At 48.7% G+C, this 21067-nt stretch overlaps 1 protein-coding gene across 6 annotated transcripts in view; it reads left to right on the plus strand.

Moving 5' to 3' along the window:
• Nucleotides 1-21067, plus strand: part of LOC117411756 (filamin-B) — a 142023-nt gene that overhangs the window by 101289 nt on the left and 19667 nt on the right. For 5 of the 6 annotated variants that reach the window (XM_058988931.1, XM_058988933.1, XM_058988932.1 and 2 more), the window contains 8 exons: nucleotides 1226-1328; nucleotides 2120-2260; nucleotides 6983-7111; nucleotides 7271-7444; nucleotides 8574-8738; nucleotides 9769-9972; nucleotides 16246-16398; nucleotides 16522-16644. In XM_058988931.1, the coding sequence (XP_058844914.1) occupies nucleotides 1226-1328; nucleotides 2120-2260; nucleotides 6983-7111; nucleotides 7271-7444; nucleotides 8574-8738; nucleotides 9769-9972; nucleotides 16246-16398; nucleotides 16522-16644 (1192 nt within the window). Of the gene's footprint in view, nucleotides 1-1225; nucleotides 1329-2119; nucleotides 2261-6982; nucleotides 7112-7270; nucleotides 7445-8573; nucleotides 8739-9768; nucleotides 9973-16245; nucleotides 16399-16521; nucleotides 16645-20569; nucleotides 20755-21067 lie in introns of all 6 variants that reach the window. The other variant, XM_058988936.1, reaches the window with a different exon arrangement.

Genomic DNA, 21067 nt, shown 5'->3' on the forward strand with positions numbered 1-21067 from the left:
GGTTCACACTCCGTATACTCTCCCCTCTCTCCCAGCCCCCTGTTTTCAGCCCTGGGTTCACACTCCGTATACTCTCCCCTCTCTTCCCTCCCTCTCTCCCAGCCCCCCTGTTTCCAGCCCTGGGTTCACGCTTCGTATACTCTCCCCTCTCTTCCCTCCCTCTCTCCCACCCCCCTGTTTCTACCTCTGGGTTCACACTCCGTATACTCTCCCCCCTCTTCCCTCCCTCTCTCTTTGTATTTCTGAACCTGTCGCAGTGATGCCAGCTCAGTCTAAAGCAGAGATTCCTGGATCCTCTTCACCTCCCTGTTTGTATGTTTGTTTCTCTAAGTGCCTGAATGTTTTTTCACTTCCTATTTCTTCCCTGTTTGTTTTCTAGTTCCAGGCTGCCCTGAAAGCATGTTTGGGCAGTGGTGTGCTCCCCTGCCCCTGGGTCTTCACTCTTTAGTTTCAGGGCACTCTGATGCGCTCACTCTCCTGTCTTTTCCAGGTGGGCTGGCTAATCCTGTTTGTCTGCACTGTGATGTGCCTGTGCTGTTCTTGAGCTTCACTCCAGTCTTTCCCATTGCACTATTTGTTAAGCTGGCTGCTTGCTTTCCTATAAATCTGTACAGACCAGGTTAGTGTAAGGGTGGTTTGCATATGGAGTGACAAGGTGCTTCCAGGATCACTTTGTGAACTCCAATGCTCTTTCCTTATTTGAATTCACCTTTGATATGTTATGACAGCTTTGCCAGTTAAATTATAAATGGCTTATTTTGGTGTCTCTTGATGTTATAAGGAATGTCATCTGGTGCAGTTTTTGGCGAGAGGACAGTAAAGCAAAGATGGAGTGCTCAAACTGTGCAAAATGATTAGTGTTCTTATAAGAGACACCCTGCACACAACGTATCAGCCTGAGGGAGGGAAGACTCCCATAGCAGGGGTGTACTAGGTTAGGATAGCATTGTAAAGCCCAGAGAGGCATGGTAAAGCATATTAAAAAAACAATGTAAATGTATTGTATAACCATAACTGTAGAAGTGCATTGTGGTAGACTGTTCTGTGTGCAAATGCACTGTAGTAAACTGTTCTAAGGGTTGAATCAATTGAAAAGACCCCCCTCTCAGGTAATGAGGGAGGGAGGGCTCACTGTGCTCTCCAGTGGGGCTTGTTTCCTCGCTGGCCTCACTTCCTGTTCCTGTGTCAGTGTCATTTGAACTCCAATGACCTCCTGTGTTCCCAGGTGACGGATGGGTCATACTCCCCGGTCAGTGGTATGAATGGGACGGGATTCCGGCCCTTCGACATGGTCATCCCCTTCGCCTTCAAGAAGGGAGAGGTCACAGGTGAGGACTAGGCATTGCTGTGGCTCCTTCCATCAGGCAGCACAGTGTGGCTCCTTCCATCAGGCAGCACAGTGTGGCTCCTTCCATCAGGCAGCACAGTGTGGCTCCTTCCATCACACAGCACAGGGATGCCCATCAGCACGGACCTTCTTCCAATTCAGCATTGATCTCCTCTGAAATGTGCATATCAGTGCACTCATGAAAACCCTTCTCAGCTCCTCTAGCTTTCAGTTACATAAATAGTGTGCAAAGCAGACCATTTTTAATTTATGAAGAGAATTAAGATTATGAATTAAAAAAATAAATGTAAAAAAACGCTCTTTCCGTTCAGTTTTCAGCCTTTATTGTTTTTGTTTTTGAATTGGGTTTTACAGTTCTGTAATTACTGTAGATATAACCATTCGTAATTTGTCATTGAAACTAGGACACATCCTTTATATCTAAATGTCATATCTATTTGTGATTACACTTGGCTTTAGTTAGTTAGCACAAATTGATGAGTATCCCTCTCTCCCCTTCTCTCTCTCTCTCTCTCTCCCCCTTTCCCCCTCTCTCCCCCTCTCTCCCCCCTCTCCCTCTCTCTCTCCCCCTCTCTCCCCCCCTCTCTCCCGCTCTCCCCTTCTCTCTCTCCCCCTTTCCCCCTCTCTCTCTCCCCCTCTCTCCCCCTCTCTCTCTCTCTCCCCCTCTCTCCCCCTCTCTCCCCCTCTCTCCCCCCTCTCTCCCTCTCTCTCCCTCTCTCTCTCCCCCTCTCTCCCTCTCTCTCCCTCTCCTCCTCTCCCTCTCTCTCTCAGGTGAGGTTCACATGCCCTCTGGAAGGACCGCCAAGCCTGATATCAGTGACAACAAGGACGGCACGGTGACAGTGAAGTACTCCCCCACAGAGATGGGTCTTCACGAGATGCACATCAAATACAACGGCAAGCACATCCCAGGTACAGCGCGTCTCCGAGCTCTGCTGCTCTGCCCTGTCCAGGGCACACACTCTCTACATCATGCACAATGCATCTGGATAATGCTGCTGCTGCTGCTGCTTGTTTATGTGTGTGGTTTATAAAAACCCAACTACAGACTCCTGGTACCTGATCACTCCCTGTGCTGTAGCTGGCACACACAGTCTCTCTGCAGCTAGACCAGTGGAGAGACACCATTGGCCCACAACACCAGAAGTGACTAGGTACCAAGAAGCAGCGGTTCTGGAAAGGGCCAGAAGATACTCCGCACAAAGAGGGGGCAGAGGTAAGGCTGCCAAATACCCCGTCCCTCTCACTGCCTGCAGGGGTCTCATATCCATGCTGCATGTTTAGAAAGGCAGAGCTGTGTGAAACAGAGGCGCGGTGCAGAGCTGTGTGAAACAGGGGCGCGGTGCAGAGCTGTGTGAAACAGAGGCGCGGTGCAGAGCTGTGTGAAACAGAGGCGCGGTGCAGAGCTGTGTGAAACAGAGGCGCGGTGCAGAGCTGTGTGAAACAGAGGCGCGGTGCAGAGCTGTGTGAAACAGAGGCGCGGTGCAGAGCTGTGTGAAACAGAGGCGAGGTGCAGAGCTGTGTGAAACAGAGACTGCAGAGCTGTGTGAAACGGACACAGTCCAGAGCTGTGTGAAACAGAGACTGCAGAGCTGTGTGAAACAGAGACTGCAGAGCTGTGTGAAACGGACACAGTCCAGAGCTGTGTGAAACAGAGGCGCGGTGCAGAGCTGTGTGAAACAGAGGCGCGGTGCAGAGCTGTGTGAAACAGAGGCGCGGTGCAGAGCTGTGTGAAACAGAGACTGCAGAGCTGTGTGAAACAGAGGCGCGGTGCAGAGCTGTGTGAAACAGACACAGTGCAGAGCTGTGTGAAACAGAGGCGCAGTGCAGAGCTGTGTGAAACAGACACAGTGCAGAGCTGTGTGAAACAGAGACTGCAGAGCTGTGTGAAACAGAGGCGCGGTGCAGAGCTGTGTGAAACAGAGGCGCGGTGCAGAGCTGTGTGAAACAGAGGCGCGGTGCAGAGCTGTGTGAAACGGACACAGTCCAGAGCTGTGTGAAACAGAGGCGCGGTGCAGAGCTGTGTGAAACAGAGGCGCGGTGCAGAGCTGTGTGAAACAGACACGGTGCAGAGCTGTGTGAAACAGAGACTGCAGAGCTGTGTGAAACAGACACGCGGTGCAGAGCTGTGTGAAACAGAGGCGCGGTGCAGAGCTGTGTGAAACAGGCGCGGTGCAGAGCTGTGTGAAACAGACACGCGGTGCAGAGCTGTGTGAAACAGACACGCGGTGCAGAGCTGTGTGAAACAGACACGCGGTGCAGAGCTGTTTGAAACAGACACGGTGCAGAGCTGTGTGAAACGGACACGGTGCAGAGCTGTGTGAAACAGGCGCGGTGCAGAGCTGTGTGAAACAGACACGCGTTGCAGAGCTGTGTGAAACAGACACGCGGTGCAGAGATGTTTGAAACAGACACGGTGCAGAGCTGTGTGAAACGGACACAGTGCAGAGCTGTGTGAAACAGACACGTGGTGCAGAGCTGTGTGAAACAGAGGCGCGGTGCAGAGCTGTGTGAAACAGACACGGTGCAGAGCTGTGTGAAACAGAGGCGCGGTGCAGAGCTGTGTGAAACAGAGGCGCGGTGCAGAGATGTTTGAAACAGACACGGTGCAGAGCTGTGTGAAACGGACACAGTGCAGAGCTGTGTGAAACAGACACGTGGTGCAGAGCTGTGTGAAACAGACACGCGGTGCAGAGCTGTGTGAAACAGACACGGTGCAGAGCTGTGTGAAACAGAGGCGCGGTGCAGAGCTGTGTGAAACAGAGGCGCGGTGCAGAGCTGTGTGAAACAGACACGGTGCAGAGCTGTGTGAAACAGACACAGTGCAGAGCTGTGTGAAACAGAGACTGCAGAGCTGTGTGAAACAGACACGTGGTGCAGAGCTGTGTGAAACAGAGGCGCGGTGCAGAGCTGTGTGAAACAGACACGCGGTGCAGAGCTGTGTGAAACAGACACGGTGCAGAGCTGTGTGAAACAGAGGCGCGGTGCAGAGCTGTGTGAAACAGACACGCGGTGCAGAGCTGTGTGAAACAGACACGCGGTGCAGAGCTGTTTGAAACGGACACGGTGCAGAGCTGTGTGAAACAGGCGCGGTGCAGAGCTGTGTGAAACAGACACGTGGTGCAGAGCTGTGTGAAACAGAGGCGCGGTGCAGAGCTGTGTGAAACAGAGGCGCGGTGCAGAGCTGTGTGAAACAGAGGCGCGGTGCAGAGCTGTGTGAAACAGACACGCGGTGCAGAGCTGTGTGAAACAGACACGGTGCAGAGCTGTGTGAAACAGAGACTGCAGAGCTGTGTGAAACAGACACGCGGTGCAGAGCTGTGTGAAACAGAGGCGCGGTGCAGAGCTGTGTGAAACAGGCGCGGTGCAGAGCTGTGTGAAACAGACACGCGGTGCAGAGCTGTGTGAAACAGACAAGCGGTGCAGAGCTGTGTGAAACAGAGGCGCGGTGCAGAGCTGTGTGAAACAGAGGCGCGGTGCAGAGCTGTGTGAAACAGAGGCGCGGTGCAGAGCTGTGTGAAACAGAGGCGCGGTGCAGAGCTGTGTGAAACAGAGGCGCGGTGCAGAGCTGTGTGAAACAGGGGCGCGGTGCAGAGCTGTGTGAAACAGGGGCGCGGTGCAGAGCTGTGTGAAACAGGGGCGCGGTGCAGAGCTGTGTGAAACAGAGGCGCGGTGCAGAGCTGTGTGAAACAGAGGCGCGGTGCAGAGCTGTGTGAAACAGGGGCGCGGTGCAGAGCTGTGTGAAACAGAGGCGCGGTGCAGAGCTGTGTGAAACAGACACGGTGCAGAGCTGTGTGAAACAGAGGCGCGGTGCAGAGCTGTGTGAAACAGAGGTGCGGTGCAGAGCTGTGTGAAACAGAGGCGCGGTGCAGAGCTGTGTGAAACAGAGGTGCGGTGCAGAGCTGTGTGAAACAGGGGCGCGGTGCAGAGCTGTGTGAAACAGGGGCGCGGTGCAGAGCTGTGTGAAACAGAGGCGCGGTGCAGAGCTGTGTGAAACGGACACGGTGCAGAGCTGTGTGAAACAGAGGCGCGGTGCAGAGCTGTGTGAAACGGACACAGTCCAGAGCTGTGTGAAACAGAGGCGCGGTGCAGAGCTGTGTGAAACAGAGGCACGGTGCAGAGCTGTGTGAAACAGACACGGTGCAGAGCTGTGTGAAACAGAGGCGCGGTGCAGAGCTGTGTGAAACAGACACACGGTGCAGAGCTGTGTGAAACAGACACGGTGCAGAGCTGTGTGAAACAGACACAGTGCAGAGCTGTGTGAAACAGAGACTGCAGAGCTGTGTGAAACAGAGACTGCAGAGCTGTGTGAAACAGAGGCGCGGTGCAGAGCTGTGTGAAACAGAGACTGCAGAGCTGTGTGAAACAGACACGCGGTGCAGAGCTGTGTGAAACAGAGGCGCGGTGCAGAGCTGTGTGAAACAGAGGCGCGGTGCAGAGCTGTGTGAAACAGAGGCGCGGTGCAGAGCTGTGTGAAACAGAGGCGCGGTGCAGAGCTGTGTGAAACAGAGACTGCAGAGCTGTGTGAAACAGACACGCGGTGCAGAGCTGTGTGAAACAGAGGCGCGGTGCAGAGCTGTGTGAAACAGAGGCGCGGTGCAGAGCTGTGTGAAACAGAGACTGCAGAGCTGTGTGAAACAGACACGCGGTGCAGAGCTGTGTGAAACAGAGGCGCGGTGCAGAGCTGCTGCTGGTTTACACATTAACAGCAGGAAGGTTCTAAAGCTCAGTCTTGGCATAAGCACAAGACGGGCTCTGCTGGTGAGTATCTGTGTTGTGTGTTACACATTTCTCAAACAGAGTGCCTTGTTGATAACTCCAGCTTCGCTCCATTGTTAATAAATCCTTACTATGAGTGTATTCTTGTGAGAGGGGAAGAGAACATTCCTGATCACGTAGGGATTCAGAAAGACATCTCTTATTTATACAGCTTTCTCTTTGTCACGTTCATGGGTTAGAGATTCCAGAATGACACACTTTAGGGTAATTCCGGTTCTCTGATCTGAAGGAGTGTCACGTGTGCGGTCTTCTTCAAACCTGCTGGAGCGCTGGCTTCTCATTGCAGACTCATGACTGCTGCTGGGAATGCAAGCGCGACTCAGAGTCTCTTTAATGTTTTAAAGGGTATATAAGGACTTTTTTATTTTATTGGGTTACATGTTCTTGTCTTGCCACAAATGTTTACGTAAGGTGTGTATTGTTTTTTTAAAAAAATGTATTTATTTTTTACATTTTGACTACATTTTTAAACTTTTAAATTGCATTCCACTGCCTCCAAGATGGTTTCACATGGACCACTCAAACTACATTTCCCGTCATCCTCCTGCTCACATATGTAACTGAGATGGATTTACCAGTGAGCAGGAGGATGATGGGAAATGTAGTTTGAGTGGTCCATGCAGGTCCATGTGAAGCCATCTTGGAGGATGCAATTTAAAAAAAGTTTAAAAACGTGGTCAAAATGTAAAAAAAAATAAAAATAAAAATTAAACAATATGTGTTGATACCAATTCCACCCGCTCCAGTGAAACTCTCTTTCTACTGTGGCAGCAGGATATAATAATGCTATTGGGTGCGCTCTCCCAGGGGGTTGCCTGTGCTAGTTAGATCCTATGTCGTTTCTGTTGTTTTCAGAGAGTCCGCTGCAGTTCTATGTGAACTATGCAAACAGCCCCAACGTCACAGCCTCCGGTCCGGGACTCATCTACGGGATTGTCAACAAACCAGCCACCTTCACCATCTTCACTGAGGACGCCGGGGAAGGTATGCACCCTCGTGCCTGTGTCTCTGTGCTTTCATTTTATATTGTGGGAACATTTTCATAATTGAAACCTGTAATCCATAGCAGTATGGAAATCCTCCTTGCTGTAGCTGTCTGAATATAATCTAGGATATGAATATGAATGTTTGCTTCTTTACCAGGGGGTCTAGACCTGGCCATCGAGGGCCCCTCCAAATCGGAGATCAGCTGCACTGACAACAAGGATGGGACCTGCACTGTCACCTACCTGCCCACACTGCCGGGGCAGTACAGCATCCTGGTGCGCTACAACGACGAGCACATCGTGGGCAGCCCCTTCAGCGCCAGGGTCACAGGTGAGACGCTGCCAGAGACCCGGGCTCACCAGCACCCGCTGTGCAGAGAGACGTCTTGATGTTGTGGGAGAGCTACACTGCACTGGGCTTGATTTGATCAACCTATACACTGTAGCTGAAGTGATCATGGCAATTGAATGGCCATGTTGTGTTCGAGGGAGTCCAGATATCTGGACTTTAGTTTAAGGAGTACACAATGTGAACAGTCTGGAGATACATCCAAGGTGGTTTGGTTTGCATGCCCTGTCATTCCCTTGAAGGGTGCAGGAAGAGTAAGGGCCTGTTACTAATGTATAGAGTTTTACAGGTATCTGGAGAATCACTCATCTGTGTGATTAACCCTTAGCGGTTCATGTATTCAGCGCGTCAGGTCCAATTTATTTTCACACTCGCAGTTTATTTTAGACGCGCTGTTTAAAAGTATTTTTTTCACAGTAAAACAAGTTTAAAAGACACTGCATATCAACAGGACACTCAGTACTGCATCTCCAGCCCCGCCCCACCCCTCGTTCACTGTATTTTTCACATACCTCTTCACAGTAGTGCATACCGATAAATCATCTCCTGATCACTCGTTTTATCACCAAACTCCTCAATAATGCGATCCAAGTCATTATTTCATTACTATAACATCTAAAAAAAGCTCTGCAAATGTCTGTGATATTCTTTGAGCGCTGGATGCAGAAGCAGCTAACTTGTTTGTTTATGTCCGTGTTATATGCCCCTTTTTTTCGGCTTCTCTCGGCTCCTATCGATCTCACTCGGCCATTGAATGGTTTTCTCGGCTTTTTTCGGGAGAAAAAACGACTAGAGACCTGTTTTTTGCGTCTCTTTGATGTCGGACAGAGTCTGACATTGGGGTAAAAAAAAGGAATATTCTTTAGCAAAACTTACTGAATCAGAATTGGGGAATAAATGGTGTCTGTCTGTTCATACAATTACCCATTTATACAGTTGGGTTTTTACTGGAGCAATCTAGGTAAAGTACCTTGCTGAAGGGTACAGCAGCAGTGTCCCCCACCAGGGATTGAACCCACGACCCTCCGGTCAAGAGTCCAGAGCCCAAACCACTACTCCACACTGCTGCCCTATATGTCTCTCCATTCAGCCCCACTCTGTTTCTTTATAGAGGACAACAGCAACCGGCGGCGCTCACAGCTTAAACTGGGCAGTGCAGCCGACTTCTCTCTGGACATCAACGAGACTGACCTGAGTCTGCTGACCGCCAGCATCAAGGCCCCGTCGGGTCGGGATGAGCCCTGCCTGCTCAAGAGGCAGCCCAACAACCACATCGGTGAGCTGAATAGGCTGTTTAGCCCTTAATCTCTGGTATTTGCAGTACAGTGCAGTACTATATGTTCTATACAGTAATTCAAAGTAAAGGGCTTGTTTTTATCTAGTCTGCTTATTATCCCATTATGTGTTCTCTATCAATCTCTATTGTGGTTTCTCCTCAGATCATTATTGACCAGACTTTCTAACTATTCCAGCTGAATTCCATCATTTTTTAATGGTGAGATGGTCTGAAGCTGTGAAATTGTAGAGAGAGCTGCAGAGGTGGCTGTCGTTCTAGTAGCACACCCCTAGTGGTTGTATCTAAACCTCTTCACATTAGACTCTCAGAAGTGGCTGACAGAGGGCCTTGCTGGAATACAGCAGTGTGTATGACCGGAGCAGAAACAGCAGTGGAGAATGAGATAGAAAACACAACAGGATATTAAACAGAGAGATGTTTAATATAGTATTCCAAGCATGTGGATGGTTGAACGTCTCTCTAATGTTTAAGTACGTTAAGTAATGTTTAAGTACGTTTAAGTACGTTCTTAATCACTTGCTCTCAATAAAACCCTACCCTTTTCATTCCTGTTGACGTGTCTGCTAGTTGTTTTAATGAGTTCTCCTCCCCTGATTCCCGTTCTTCGCCTGGGTCAATTCTATTCTGTTTCTGGCTCATGCTACAGGAACTCTAGCAGAGTCATGGAAAAGCAAACAACCTACTTTATTTTCTCATTGAAACACGAGAGATTTCTAGAGGAATACAGAGATGTGTATTTGAATTTAAAGAGAAGAGGTAAGAATTCGCTCTGGAGAGGCTGGGGCGGGGGCTCTCAAACTGGGGGACACAGAAAGGGTTCAGGGGGGTTGTGGAGAGAGGTGGTGTGACATCTGATTCAGAATAATACATTTTCTATGCATTCTTCCTCCATGTAGATGTATTTCTAGAATACATTGACTGGGGGGTCCCAGTTAGTAATTCTGAGAAGCGCTGGTGCGGGTGTTGAGGGGTCCCGTCCTGTCTAAAGCGGTTGCTATTTGCTCGGCAGGGATTTCCTTCATCCCGAGGGAGGTAGGCGAGCACCTGGTCAGCATTAAGAAGAACGGCCGTCACATCCCCAGCAGCCCCCTCACCATCGTGGTGCTGCAGTCTGAGATCGCCGACGCCAGCAAGGTGAAGGTGTTTGGACCCGGGCTGCAGGAGGCACGCACCTTCGAGATGACAGACTTCATCGTGGACACTAGAGACGCAGGTACTTGAGCAGAGCTCCGGGACTGCACAGCCCAAACCAGGGATATGCTGCATGTACGGATCACCACACAACATACTAGCAAGTAACACTCAATAGCACTGCATTTACAAATACTAAAAGATAACAGAGTTCACTGAACTTACTGCATTTCTCGTAGTATTTTAAAATTTAACATCAACTAACAAGCTCTTATTTGCTTTTTATCCATCTATTCGGAGAAATATTTCCCATGCTGGCATGGAACAATTATTGCTAAAAGTACCACATATACAATTATAGCAGCAGTGTGGAGTAGTGGTTAGGGCTCTGGACTCTTGACCGGAGGGTTGTGGGTTCAATCCCCAGTGGGGACACTGCTGCTGTACCCTTGAGCAAGGTACTTTACCTAGATTGCTCCAGTAATAACCCAACTGTATAAATGGGTAATTGTATGTAAAAATAATGTGATATCTTAACAATTGTAAGTCGCCCTGGATAAGGGCGTCAGATAAGAAATAAATAATAATAATAATAATAATAATAATAATAATAATAAGAGCAACCACCAAGAAAAGGTGTTAAAACCAATTCTCGCCCAGGACAACTGGAAGCTGCTAGAGACTGGAAAATGCTGGCAGATGTTGGTCAGCGGCTTATTTTTCCACCTGAGATTGCCACCACTAACCTTCGACCAGATATTGTCTTGTGGTCTGGATCAGCACGCCTTGTTCACCTGGTAGAGTTAACAGTGCCATGGGAGGACGCTATTGATGAGGCGTATGAGAGGAAGAAACTGCGGTATGCTCAACTAGCCACTGAAGCGGAACAGCGAGGATGGAGAGTTCGGGTTTACCCAGTGGAAGTGGGTTGTCGAGGATTTGTGGCACACTCTACAACCCGGTTTCTCAGAGACGTCGGATTCAGTGGCCAAGAGTTGCGTCGCACAGTGAAGAACTTATCTGAAGCAGCAGAAAGGAGCAGCAACTGGCTGTGGTTGAGACGGAAAGATTCTGGCTGGGGACAGGTAAGTAAGCTGGGCTGAGTTGAGTGGGGGACGGAGGGGGGTGATGCTGGGACGCCAGAATCACAGTCGAGCCCTCTTGAGGTGTCGTGGGCTAGTCGACGAAACACTGAGGATGGAAGGTGCCCACTTGAAAACCCCAGAGATGTACCCTACTTAGCTCAATCCAGACGGTTGTCATGCTGATGCGCTGGGGAGGCCGCACTTTGGTTGATCCCCGGAGCCAGCATCGCAGCCGTTGTGTGTGCTGATGCGCCAGGGAGGCAAAATAAGCTGATCCCTGGAGCCAGCATTACACTTCAGCCATTAACACCAGACAGAAGGATATCTACATCATCATATGGAAGGAAACGTAAATGGATGGAGACACATATGGATCACATTAGTTTACTGTAAAGCTACGTCTTAGTTGGTGCTTATCTTGGCGAGAGCCGAGTTCAAATCAGCATGAAGTTTTAACATCTACTCTCGTGTAATGGAAATCATGAAGATCTGGATACGTCCAGTGACTGCTGTGAATAGTGCAGCTGGCAACAAGGGAAAGACCTTGTGACAGCCTGGAGAGACAGCTGACAGGAGGAAAGAGACCCCATTGGGGCTGGTAAGGGTTAGCTACCCTTGTCGGCAGTATCCAGCTCTGTGTTTACAGGATGCTGGAGACACCCGCCCAAGGCTTCTAAGAAATTAAAGAGAAAAATACCCCTAGAGTCTGCGAGAGCGGGGGCGGAAGATGACTCAACGTTGGACAACACGGTTAACGACTTAGGAACGGAAACGGATATGAGTATGGAGAGTACTTCACAAAAGACTAGTTCAAGATCTGCAGTTAACAAAGACATGGAACTCCAGGTTTGTGTCTGCGGCTGGAGCAAGGCGACAACGGTCAGGGGTTTGAAGATTCATCAAGGGAGAATGAAATGCTTGAGGGAGAAGGGACAAGGGCCTCGCATTGATCAGTACTTCTTACGAAGTCAGTCAAGTCAGTCGAATGAAATCCAGCGACAGGAAGCAAACCACAGTTCGCAGGATATCAGCACCCCTGTCATAGATGTGAGGAGGACTTGCATGGACACAGTTAGTGATGAACCTAATGATCCTTGTGAACCCGGTCAGACAAACCAGCATAAGAGAGAAAAGAACCTCAACGGGCACAAGCCTGGAGTTAAATGGCCAAGAGCTTGTGAGAAAACTGCATGGGACACAGTAAACACAGATCTCTGCGTTGCATTGGAAAGATTAAGTGGAACAGTTGAAAAGAAGCTGGATAAATTTGGGGACATCATCTACGCATATGGAAGTGAGAGGTTTGGAGTTGAAAAAAGGAAGGAAAAAGTACAAACTATTCCTGGAAAGTCTAGACGGCAGCAGGAGATTGAACGCTTAGTTAGAGAAAGGAGACAGCTGAGGAACCAATGGAGAAGAGCAGAACAAAGTCAGAAGGAGGGACTCAATCTCTTACAAAGGGTCATAAAAGATAAGCTTGCAACATTGCGCAGAGCTGAGCGCCTACGGAAACGCTACAAAAAGAAGGAGCGTGCGAGAGCTAACTTTTATAAAGACCCATTCAAATTTGTAAAGAAGTTATTCACCAGTGAGAAGAATGGCACACTAAAAGCATCTAAGGTTGAGCTGGAGAGATATTTGGAGGAAACACATACAGATTCAAAAAGGCAGGAGCCTATGTCAATTCCATCAGACATCCCACCTATCAATCCACCAGAATACCAAATGGAGGACTGTGCACCTAAGTGGAAAGAAATAGAGCAAGCTGTGAAAAAAGCAAGGGCTTCATCATCTCCAGGGCCTAATGGAGTTCCGTACAGAGTGTACAAGAGTGCTTCAGGAGTTCTACGAATTCTGTGGAAATTGATGAAAGTGGCATGGGAAAAACAGGTTGTACCAAGAGCATGGCGCCGAGCAGGTGGAGTCTTTATACCTAAAGAAAAAGATTCTACAAGCATCAGTCAGTTTCGTCCCATTTCCCTATTAAACGTAGAAGGCAAGATTTTCTTCAGCATTATTGCTCAGAGATTGTCAGCTTACCTATTAAAGAACTGCTTCATTGACACTTCAATACAAAAAGCGGGCATTCCAGGTTTCCCAGGTTGCTTAGAACACATCAATGTGATCTGGCAACAAATTCAATCAGCTAAAAATGAGAGGAAGGAGCTCCATGTGACATTCCTGGATTTGGCTAATGCATATGGTTCAGTGCCACATGAACTACTTTGGGCAGCATTTGATTTTTTCAGTGTACCGATGACAATAACAAATTTAGTGAAAGCCTATTTTGGAGATTTGCAATTCAGTTTTTCAACTTCAGAATTCAGCACTACATGGCAATGCCTAGAGGTTGGAATAATGGCAGGATGCACCATTTCTCCACTGGCTTTTACCATGGCAATGGAAGTAATCATTAGGGCATCAAAATGGGTAGTAGGAGGAGAGCGCTTGGCTTCTGGAATGCGACTACCACCAATTCGAGCATACATGGATGACATGACAACCATGACTACAACAGTAGCCTGCACTAATCGATTATTGGGCAAATTAACCAATAACATTGAATGGGCACGAATGCAATTCAAGCCCACTAAATCAAGGAGCATCTCTATAATTAAAGGCAAAGTAGTAGATAAAACATTCTTCATTAATGGTGAGGCAATACCAACAGTGTCTGAGAAGCCAGTGAAGAGTCTTGGGAGATGGTACGACGGGGATCTAAAGGACACAGTTCGTGTGGGAGAAGTTAGACAACAAGCAGTGGAAGGGTTGAAGAGCATAGACAGCTGCGCTCTACCAGGTAAACTAAAACTCTGGTGCTTTCAGTTTGGTCTACTGCCGAGGTTGCTGTGGCCACTGACTGTGTACGAGGTTTCTTTGACAACAGTAGAGAAGTTGGAAGCTTTAATCAGTTCATACATCAGGAAATGGTTGGGAGTTCCACGCTGCCTCAGCAGAGTGGGACTTTATGGTAAAGGAATACTGCAGCTACCAGTCTCTGCTCTAACCGAGGAGTTTAAATGCGCCAAGGTCAGACTGGAAATGACTTTAGTAGAGTCACGCGATAAATGCGTAAGGGAGGCAGCACCTGTGTTGAAAACTGGAAGAAAGTGGGCGGCAAAGAAAGCTGTGGAAGATGCAAAGGCTGCCCTTCGAATTGGTGATATCATGGGGCAAGTTCAGCATGGAAGAGGGGGTCTTGGTTTCAGTTCAACTCCTCCTACATGGCACAAGGCGGCCCCAGCTCAAAGGAGGAAGCTGGTAGTCAACGAGGTGCAAAAGCAGGAGGAGAGGATGAGGTGTATAAAGGCCATTTCCCAGGCCAAGCAGGGAGAATGGATGAGATGGGAGAGTGTGGAACAACACAAGATTGGCTGGAAAGACCTATGGTCAATGGAACAGAGCAGGATCAGTTTCCTCATCAGGTCAACATATGATGTTCTCCCATCACCACAGAACCTAAACCTCTGGGTAGGAGAGGATCCCTCATGTCCTTTGTGTTCATCACCTGCAACATTAAGGCACATTTTGACAGGATGTAAGGTGGCTCTTAGCCAAGGACGGTTTACTTGGCGCCATGACCAGGTGCTGCAATGTTTGGCCTTAGCATTGGAAGACAAGCGTAACATGACCAATAAGTTGTCACCTGTTCCATCAAAACATTACACACAAAAGACAACATTCCTCCGCCCAGGAGAGCAACCACCAAGAAAAGGTGTTAAAACCAATTCTCGCCCAGGACAACTGGAAGCTGCTAGAGACTGGAAAATGCTGGCAGATGTTGGTCAGCGGCTTATTTTTCCACCTGAGATTGCCACCACTAACCTTCGACCAGATATTGTCTTGTGGTCTGGATCAGCACGCCTTGTTCACCTGGTAGAGTTAACAGTGCCATGGGAGGATGCTATTGATGAGGCGTATGAGAGGAAGAAACTGCGGTATGCTCAACTAGCCACTGAAGCGGAACAGCGAGGATGGAGAGTTCGGGTTTACCCAGTGGAAGTGGGTTGTCGAGGATTTGTGGCACACTCTACAACCCGGTTTCTCAGAGACGTTCGATTCAGTGGCCAAGAGTTGCGTCGCACAGTGAAGAACTTATCTGAAGCAGCAGAAAGGAGCAGCAACTGGCTGTGGTTGAGACGGAAAGATTCTGGCTGGGGACAGGTAAGTAAGCTGGGCTGAGTTGAGTGGGGGACGGAGGGGGGTGATGCTGGGACGCCAGAATCACCGTCGAGCCCTCTTGAGGTGTCGTGGGCTAGTCGACGAAACACTGAGGATGGAAGGTGCCCACTTGAAAACCCCAGAGATGTACCCTACTTAGCTCAATCCAGACGGTTGTCATGCTGATGCGCTGGGGAGGCCGCACTTTGGTTGATCCCCGGAGCCAGCATCGCAGCCGTTGTGTGTGCTGATGCGCCAGGGAGGCAAAATAAGCTGATCCCTGGAGCCAGCATTACACTTCAGCCATTAACACCAGACAGAAGGATATCTACATCATCATATGGAAGGAAACGTAAATGGATGGAGACACATATGGATCACATTAGTTTACTGTAAAGCTACGTCTTAGTTGGTGCTTATCTTGGCGAGAGCCGAGTTCAAATCAGCATGAAGTTTTAACATCTACTCTCGTGTAATGGAAATCATAATAATAATAATAATAATAGCTATGTGTGCAAGTGCTTGCAGAACACCTACAATTTTGATATGTCCTGATATGTACTGTATGGATTTTTCAATATTTAGTTGTTTCCCTGAAAGCGCTCCCCAGGTTGCAGGTTGTTCACGAAGCGCTCACGACCTCTGGCTTTTAACCAAGTCATTGTGAATGCATTGGTGGTGCATGCTGTCTCAGGAATACACCCTTCTATTAGTGGGAGAAGTCTAGATGTTTGTATTGCTGTGCTGGTCGAGGTCTTTTCCAAGATCACCACAGCAAGGTTGTCACATGTTGAAGCATAACAAAGTCACGAACAGGATGCTAACACCACCAAGGCTTTCAGACCTCTGTCACTGCTCCCCTGTGCTTGGTGAAGATCTTTCAGTACATGGTAAGGATTTCTGGAGTCGCGTGCCGCTGCAGCAGAGTGAATTGCCTCTGTCTGTGGTCACTGCTCCCCTGTGCTTGGTGAAGATCTTTCAGTACATGGTAAGGATTTCTGGAGTCGCTGTGCCGCTGCATCAGAGTGCATTGCCTCTGTCTGTGTGCCTAGGTGTTTCACTTCCTATAAATGTTGTGTCTGATCGCTGGTCCTTCTCTCTCCTTGCAGGCTTCGGGGGGCTGGCCCTGTCCATTGAGGGTCCCAGCAAGGTGGACATTCAGACCGAGGACGTGGAGGACGGGACATGCAAGGTGTCCTACTGTCCCACTGAGCCGGGAGTCTATCTGGTGTCCATCAGGTTTGCTGATGAGCATGTGCCAGGTGAGCACCCCCCCCCCCCCCCCCCCCCACTCATTTACTGTGCTCTGTATTCAAGCACATGTCGTCTATGGTTTGTTAGTGTTGCTCCTCCCTGTCCTGTAACGGTTGTCTTTCTCCTCGCAGGAAGTCCGTTCACGGTGAAAGTGACGGGGGAAGGCCGATTGCGAGAGAGTATCAGTCGCCGGCAACGAGCCGCCTCCGTGGCAACCGTGGGGAGTGTCTGTGACCTCAACTTGAAGATCCCAGGTGAGGGTCCTGTGACTGACAGACTCACTGCATGATGTGTCTGTGATCCAAGTCTGCCTCCGTTAGTAACCAGTTACCTGTCTACAGTGCATGGGTGCCTTTGTCACATTCTCCTTGTTTTCTATGAAATAGAGTCACATCTAGGAAGTCTCAACAGCCATGTTGGGTGTCAGTGCTCAGTTATTGGTTCCAAGTTAATTTTTGCTAATGTTGAGAAAGCGAGTGAGTTCTAACGATCAAGTGTTGTTTCTGTATAAGACGATTGAGCATGTGCTGGCCTTGTTACAGTAGAGCTGCTGATTGGGAAGAGTGCTCGTTAGTTTTAAGAGTGTATCTTTGATAAACAACATTATGGTAATGATAATTAATTTGTGAAATTTCCTTTCAAAAGGCTTGTGGAATGTGCTCCTGTAGCAGTGGAAACACACTGTAGGGATTAGGATGAGTAGAATTGATTAGTTTGGGTCCTTGTTCCACTCCTGCCCATTCATTTAGACATTCACTTGTCTGTGTCAGAGTTTGAATTCGAGGGGTTTGCCTTACCTTACCCGAGAGCCTTACCTTACCAGAGAGCCTTACCTGAGAGCCTTACCTGAGAACCTTACCTTACCTGAGTCTTACCTGAGAACCTTACCTTACCCGAGAGCCTTACCTTACCTGAGAACCTTACCTGAGTCTTACCTGAGAACCTTACCTTACCCGAGAGCCTTACCTTACCTGAGAACCTTACCTGAGAGCCTTACTTTGCCTGAGAGTCTTACCTGAGAACCTTACCTTACCCAAGAGCCTTACCTTACCTGAGAGTCTTACCTGAGAGCCTTACCCTAGAGCCTTACCTTACCTGAGAGCCTTACCTTATCTGAGAGCCTTACCTGAGAGCCTTACCTGAGAACCTTACCTTACCTGAGAGCCTTACCTGAGAACCTTACCTGTGAGTCTTACCTTACTTTACCTGAGAGCCTTACCTACCTGAGAGCCTTACCTGAGACATGTTGTCTTTAGCTGCCCCTGTGATTAACTTTGATTCCCTGAAAGGAGACAGCAATTGGATGAGCGAGAGCTTTTAGAATGTCCAGATGCTGTATCTCTTATCACATGTGGATAATCAGACTTCTGGGGAATCAATGGGAATCGACAGGCATTACATGAGACTTGTACTGAAATAGAGTCCACTTTGCCCGTGAAGCGTGGTTCTTTAACAGAGACAATAAAGACTATAATTTAACAGAGATGATAAAGACTTGTTCTTTTGTAGAGTTTGAGACATGCATAGCAAATAGCACTGCATTCAAGAGCAGATTTACTGCATTCATTAACTGGATTACTTTGCTCAAAAACCTGCCTGCTGAAATTAGGCACGGTGACAGTTTCTCTCGATTAAATGTGGATCAGTCTTATACGATCAGTCTGTTATTCGTTGCCCAGTGGTCAGATTATACTTGTATAGTTCAACACGTTCCCTGAGTCATCCTTTCAAAGTTTTTCAAAATCTTGTTCCCTTTCAAGTAGGGAATATTAACCATTACAAATGGGTGGTTCCCTTTAAGACACCTGAACTGAAAACTCTATACCAAAGATTCACTCTAGCGCCCTTCCAGCCATGCTGATTCCTCCTGAGACAGATAAGTGTATCTTTCTTCTCTATATACATATTGTTAGCGCTTTCAGCTGAAGTAAACATTTATTTCAAGCTGTATTTCTGTTGTTTAGTCTGTGCTGGGTTAGTCCCACTGCGGCCTTGTGTGTCGTGGGAAGCCTGCGGCTCGATTAGCCGTTCCTCCCTGTTCTCCTAGTACATTAGACTGACTCGCTTCTTTGGAGTATATAGTAATTATTTTTCTTAAATATTATCGTATAATTATTACATGTAGATAAATATAAGAATATTTTGTGGACCATGTGGTTTCGTTTTGTTCAACAGGCACGTATATATGCTTTTTCTTAGAGGTAAAATTCCGAGCAGCTATTGTAGGCGTTCCTGCTAGCAGCTCGATGCTGTTTTATTCCTGCTTCTGCAGTGCTATTACAAAGGTTTTTTGAAACAGGCTTTTTCTATTTTCATGCACAAATTTAGAATTAGCCAGTGGCTGACTCGCAGGTGGGCACCCTTGTTGATTCACCACATACAGTAACTGCGACTCGTCGCCCCCGATCCTTAAACCGTTTCAGTGCAGGCTGCTGCTGGTCTTGTGTTCGCACTGACTATGCAGTTTAGCCAGTGGCTGACTTGCAGGTGGGCATCCCTGATAACTTGCCACTTGCAGTAACTGTGATTATCACCCCCGATCTCGCTTGTGAGTTCAAGGTTACTACTTCGGTACTGAGCGTTGGTACCGAGTGCATCGAGTTGGCGCCGAGAGTAGGTGTGGAGAGCCCAGTGCCCCGAGCACGCATGTCGGTGTCGAGTGTCGGCACCGAGCACACCGTACAAGTGCCTAGTGTCAGTACCGAGCACCAGGTGCAGTGCGCAGGTACTAACATACAGCACTGCGTGTCAGTACCGAGCACCAGGTCCAATGTGCAGGTACCAACATACACTACAAATGCACATTATAGTGTATTGCACAGTATTGCATGGCATTGTTAACATGTCTGGATTCCTTGCATGTAACACTTGTAAAGCCAAGCTGCCTGCAAAGGATGGTCAGGTGGAGTGCATTTTATGCCTCGGCCCTGAGATTGCACAGAAGGCTTTGACAGACATCACTTTGTGTGATATCTGTGCCTTGTTCAAGAAATGTACTCTCGAGAACCGAGTAGCACGTCACTAGGGAACGATCCCTCATGCCTGCACAGCGCTCAGCATCGCTGCGCTCCACCAGTGAAGCTGGCCCCTCCTCTCATGCTCCTGTCCAGAGAGAAGGTAGGAGTCGAGCTCGGAAGAGCCCTATATCTCTCTCTACTCACCTTCCCCCCCTTTAAAGCAGAGGAGGAAGAAAGCCCACCGATCACGTTCGGTAGGCAGGGAGCAGATCGACAAGATCTGGGAAGCGGTTTCAAGCCAGCAAGCAATCCTTGCGGAGCTGCTGAGAGAGTGCTCAGCCCCACCGTCACTGCCGGTAGTGTCACAGATCTCTCCGTCTGCACCTTTGCAGACAGTGACTGATGAGATAGAGGACATGCTCTCCATTGCTGCCTCAGAGGAGGTGGATGATCAGCTGGTCCTCCTATCAGCTGATGCGGAGTCTGACATGCCGGTGGCACAGCTCTCGCTTTCAGCCGAGCTTATGTCTGTAATGCAGTGAGCGACTGCAGTGTTACAGGTTCCCTGGCCTGCACCACAGACTGAAAGGCGCTTTATTTAAGTTGAGCAGCCGACAGTTATCCCTGCTGCCCTCCGGTCCACCCAGACCGGTATAGAGTTTTCAGATCAGGTGACTTAAAGGGAAACACCCATTTGTAATGGTTAATATTCCTATTTCAGGGAACCAGGATTATGATAATAAACTAACGGTATCTTTCCTCAGCCCATTCTGTCTACTGTGCTGTACTATACTTTATCATATATCATTGCTCTAAGTTTCTTCCCATACCTCTACTCACAGTGGTTTACTGGCCGTTGTCATTGTGTCAAGCTGACTCCCAGGAGCAATGATGAAACTGAAATGTGAGAAATAAAATGTTTCTGTACTGCAGTCCATTAAATATGAGAGCTATTAAAAATATTCCAAGTGTACAATTCAAGAGAAACACATGACCTGTGAGTAAGGATGGCTTTTATCTTTTCTCTCCTCTTTTCTCTCTCTCCCCTCTCCCTCTCTCCCCTCTCCTCTCTCACCCCTCCTCTCTCTCTCTCTCCTCTCCTCTCCCCTCTGCCCTCTCTCTCCTCTCCCCTCTCCTCTCTCTCTTCTCTCCCTTCTCTCTCCTCTCCTTTCCCCTCTGCCCTCTCTCTCCTCTCTCTCTCCCCTCTCCTCTCTGTGTTCAGTGACCTGGTTCCAGCTGGCTGTGGCTCAGGAGAGGCTCACTCCCTCCTGCTCTCTCTGGTGGCTTCCCCAGCCTCTCCTCCCTGCCCCTGTGTGTGACCAGGCTGCTCTGGAGGACCCAGTCCTGCCCAGCGGCCGGCGTGCAGGGCTGGAGGGTGTGTGTTAGCCCTGGCATGCAGATGCTGAGGTTGGCAGAATGTGCTCCTTCTCCAATTACCCAGCATGCACTGTACTGTGTGTGAGCTGTCTGTTTGTGCTTTGGTTTTCTGGAGTTATGTTTTTGACTTTCTGCGAGAGTAAAGCAGTTACAGCTCTGTGTACTCTTTGTGCTGGACAGGGATCTCACTTCTGGTAGAGGTCTCAGCCAGTTCCCTTTCAGAAAGGACAGTAAATGTCTAGTATAACTGCGTAGTATAACTGTGTATGACAGAGTGGTTGCCGTGCGCAGGTGTGGTGACGTCACGGACCAGGAACACAAAACCAAAACAAATAATGGTGGT

Source organism: Acipenser ruthenus, chromosome 16 (genome assembly GCF_902713425.1).
Source record: "Acipenser ruthenus chromosome 16, fAciRut3.2 maternal haplotype, whole genome shotgun sequence".
Lineage (NCBI taxonomy): Eukaryota > Metazoa > Chordata > Actinopteri > Acipenseriformes > Acipenseridae > Acipenser > Acipenser ruthenus.